We start from the raw sequence: 4,499 nt of genomic DNA on the forward strand, positions 1-4,499 counted from the left end.
TTTCCTAACGTTGAGACCAGAAGACTACATTGTTTTGTGTGCGTTTCCGTTACTGACTGCTTCGGCGAGATTAATTTCGTCCTTCACGGCCGATTGCTTGTGCGTTTTCCGTGACAGCCCTAGACGGGGTGGAAGTAGTATCGCGATCAAACCCAATAAATGTGGGAACAGGTACAAATACCTAATAACAAAGAAAAAGTAATGCGTTAATCAAAGTTGGGCTTGATAATTAAGGACGTATCCTTCGATTTAAAATTTCAATTTTCGATGTCGAAGAATACATTCCTACAAATCTAGTTAATAATGGACTTACAGGTACACTTTGATGCTTGGTACCAATTCTAATAATATAAAGCTGAACGTCATGTAGGCCATTAGAATTCTCGTCGTAACAAACGTTAAGACATCATAAAAATTCTTCTTTCGTTGAGATTCCAGGAACATCGGCCGGATGTAGCGACGGACCTATTGCAAGAATACAGAAGATTGAAAATCAGCGCCTGTTTCGTTCGATCCTTAATATGCAGCACAACAGTTTAAATCTACTAACTGAACGTGCCGCTACAGTGAAGAACGCTCCGCTTAAAAATGTGAGATAATAGCCAGGATAAAAACCATGCCATAAAGCGGATAAGACGTACGTATATACCACTTTGTTATGACCAGCTCGTTCGTACATGATCGATCGTAGCCATAAATTTGTGCCCTTGTTCCAGCTGTCGATGCTATCTCTAAGATTAAGCGATGTCTGAAAATTGATTAAACAATAAATTGCAAGAATAATTTTAGATAAACATCCATCTATGTATAATGACGATAAGAAGACAAATTTCGTTCTTTTATAACATTTTATCGTAAATTATATTTTAAAATTTTAATTACGTTAGAACCTCGTAATAGCGCAGTTCGAGGTTCTGAACTTAATAACAAAGTTTTCCCCTTTGCTAAATTTCACTAAATCATTAAAGGCTCTATCAGATGTTGCTGTTAATCTATACCCACACATTACTCACGTGCGTAATAGAGGAAGGAATTTATGCGCTAATTTGAAGTTTAGTATTACGAGTATACTTTGACGAGTATACTTATACATTGTAAACAGTACACATATCGCACCTCAAACTTAAAAACGTCGACGTTTGAAGCTAAGTCCCAGCGGGCGTTGCCTCGATCATCATAACCGTTGAATCCAAGGCCAGAATTATTACATATGGCATCAGCGAACAACCATGCGTGGTAATATTTGAAACGCGCGAGCATAGTCGTCAGCATTAAGTACAATATTTTGTATAACATATTTGTGTTCTCCAGAAATTCGTCATCTAAAAGAAAAATATATCATTAATTACGGCGATATGTACTATACGTGACAAGATTGAAAAGGAAGAATTTAAACGAACCTTTTACATACTGTATCGGGAAGATCGGGATAAATGTGATGAATATAAAGGCGCATATTAAACTTGCCGCGACTTTCTTCACAACGACCAGAGTGGGTGACGGCTCTAGAATAATCTCCTTTTCTTGGCTACTTTTGTCATAGAATCCCTAAAACAATTGTTATTAAAGAGTAAATGTTTTTTAAATTTATATTATTATATATAAATAGCAGCTGTTTGCTAAATTGACAACTCTATAGTTTACACAACATTACATTATAAAATAATCAATTTTTATCTCAAGATAAAAGATATCAATTCTAAAAAATTTTTAACAAGTATTTTAAGGTTTTATATCAGTGTTCTTACGGCTAAAGATTTAGCACCAGGCAAATGATGTCCATGTATGAAATCGATATAATCACGGTAGAATATCACTGGACCAGCCATTAAGGCTTGAAAATGAAAGATGTAGCTAAAGTATTCCAAAGTAGTTGGCATCTTCCTGTAAAGTTAACATTAAGAGAATATTGTTTGTGATAACATACACAATAAAACTGAATATTTCTCCATTTGCGTCGTTTAACAATTCATTTGTATTCATAAATTTTTTTCAGATTGGAATTTAAATATCATCCTCTATTCTAAAAGCGTATTAACTATTACAAATACTGCGATTTTAGATATAAATATATATATATATATAAACAGGTTTATAACTATTTATAAGCAAAAATACATTTTACTAATAAATACGATTTATAACACTCTGATGGCCGCTGTCACGTGATTTCGTTAGCCAATAATAGGATATTACATGACGTGATTTCACGATTCTTAATGTCTATATGCTAAATTTACATTTCAATTCTTTTTTTGTTTTGTGGTTACATTCTTAATGTTTTATAATTGCTTTGGACAATATTTTTAGAGATCTTCCATGCTTTACTTTAATCAATTTGAAATAATGTTTTATTATATTCAAATCGCTTATTTTTAATTTTTAACAATTTATATTTTATATTTGTAAAATGTTCTAAAAAATATTTCGAAAATTATCATATAAAATTAAAATATTAGTTCAAGAAATTAATAAATTAGGGGAGACTGAGATCGATAAGTTTTCTAATAATAATTTTAAAAAAAGTGGATAAAATTTTTTTAAATATTATGTATGTTATAATATACAGGGTAATCATTCCCAGAATGATCGCCAAATATTTCGTACTAGCATACGAAATATTTGCCGGCCATTCTGGAACATCCTGTATATTCCTTATGTATTAAAAAAAAATTCTTAAATCATTCATACAAATAAGTTATTTAACTTTAAATAAAGTTGCAAAAATGTGACAATTGGAACGGTACTTCTCGCATCCTTGATTATCATACATTTCAAGTTCGGCAGTAACATGTTTTTAATGAAGATAATACACAAATAATATAGTTTTTATTTTAATGTTCTATTTCAGGAATATATATTTTAATTATTAAATATGTAATTTGTTTTCGTACTTTAACTTCTATACAAAAAATAAAAAACACATAAAATATTATATATTTGTAAACATATTTTCTTAAAACGTATCGATTTAAAGAGATTAACATTGACTGTCACCTAATCCCAACTCATTTTCAATCAACTTCACATGGTCGTTTTTAGGGAAAAAAAGATTGTATTTACAAATTTTATTATAATAATGATTAACTAATTACAGTAAAAATTATCTAAAATATACCGTTTTCTATTATTACAAGGCAATCGCAATGGCAAAAACTAATAAAAGAACAAAAAAAAGATAAGAAAAATTTACTTACCAATTTTATTTTCTTAAAAGTCGCTGTAAAGTAATATACGAGTATACTCGACGTTTTTTACGTCAACCATTTCACGTAATAATTTAATATTATGTTAGAAATTTATAGTAAAAAGAAAAAAAGGTTTTGTCATATACTGAGTTATTAGCTTTTTAACAATCAACCCTGTATAATAATTACCTTTCCTATATTAAATGAATAAATAATTTTATATAAAGATATTTTTATTAATAAAAAATAAAAATTATATTTTAACATTAAAATAATAATTTCAATATTTTTTTCATAATAAGTACATCTGTTTCAACAGTTACGCTATAAACAATTCTGGAAAAAGTGCTGTCGATAGCAAAAAATAACAAATATTTGCGTGAATATGCGGTCATCAAAGTGAAAAATAATGATTTTAACATCACAAAGCAGTTACCAGGACTATTCATTACGTTCATGATATTTTTTGTGCTTGATATAAATAACAACGCGCATAGGATAGGAGAGTTTCACCTTTGCTGGTCGTAAAATTAGCTCCTTTTCATAAATTTTTTTAAGAAAATATATTATATAGAGAAATACGTGGGTTTTTGCATAAAATTATGTAATGTTTAAATAGCAAAAAAAATTTTTTAATTAAATAAAGATATATTTTATTCCTCCAAATAGTGATTGAATTAGGGATCATCTGCAAAACACGTCTCTATGATAGAAGTAATGTAGCCTCTGTAAATCATGTATGAAATCAAAATTCGTTCCGTTTTTATTAATTATACAAATGTCGTTGTAGCATGAACTAAAATTATGTTAATTGTCCGAAATTTGTAAAAATGATGACATTGAAACAAAATTATATTTTTTTCCCCTAAAAATTAGATACTTTTTCATTAATAATAAATCAAATGTTTGTTGTAAAATAATATCTCTAGTTCATGTCATGCGCAAAAATATTAGGATCGAGGAAAAAAAGAATCAAATTAATATTTAATTCGTTATCAGTTTCGTCAATTCAAAAAACTTTCAAGAAAAACGCGTTTTGAAGTTTTAGTTTGACTTGTTTTAAATATAACAAAGTTTCAGGATAATTAATTTATCCATTAATTTTGCTCTTCCTTTTCCATCAAACCTTGTACGATTTTTTGATGTTTCTTAATTTGCTTCCCGTATGCTTTTGAAAGTCTTTCTATCTCATTCATTCTTTTTTTTTTTACCAATAATTTGTCTCCACATGAGTTTTCATTGAGTAAACTTTTGAAAGTCTTTCTATCTCCGTCATCTACATAATTTTCGTATTTAACGCCGTGTAAACCT

At 28.9% G+C, this 4,499-nt stretch overlaps 1 protein-coding gene across 2 annotated transcripts in view; it reads right to left on the minus strand.

Moving 5' to 3' along the window:
- Positions 1 to 6: 6 nt before the first annotated feature.
- The window catches only part of LOC108752073 (lysophospholipid acyltransferase 2), a 16,511-nt gene continuing 12,018 nt past the window's right edge, over positions 7 to 4,499 (minus strand). Inside the window, exons 6-11 of one of the 2 annotated variants that reach the window (XM_018492687.1) lie at positions 1,749 to 1,884; positions 1,401 to 1,548; positions 1,117 to 1,322; positions 551 to 748; positions 314 to 465; positions 7 to 181 (exon numbers count right to left, since the gene is read on the minus strand). In XM_018492687.1, the coding sequence (XP_018348189.1) occupies positions 25 to 181; positions 314 to 465; positions 551 to 748; positions 1,117 to 1,322; positions 1,401 to 1,548; positions 1,749 to 1,884 (997 nt within the window). In that variant the 3' untranslated portion in view covers positions 7 to 24. The remainder of the gene's footprint in view (positions 182 to 313; positions 466 to 550; positions 749 to 1,116; positions 1,323 to 1,400; positions 1,549 to 1,748; positions 1,885 to 4,499) is intronic. The other variant, XM_018492686.1, reaches the window with a different exon arrangement.

Source organism: Trachymyrmex septentrionalis, unplaced genomic scaffold, assembly GCF_001594115.1.
Source record: "Trachymyrmex septentrionalis isolate Tsep2-gDNA-1 unplaced genomic scaffold, Tsep1.0 scaffold53, whole genome shotgun sequence".
NCBI lineage: Eukaryota > Metazoa > Arthropoda > Insecta > Hymenoptera > Formicidae > Trachymyrmex > Trachymyrmex septentrionalis.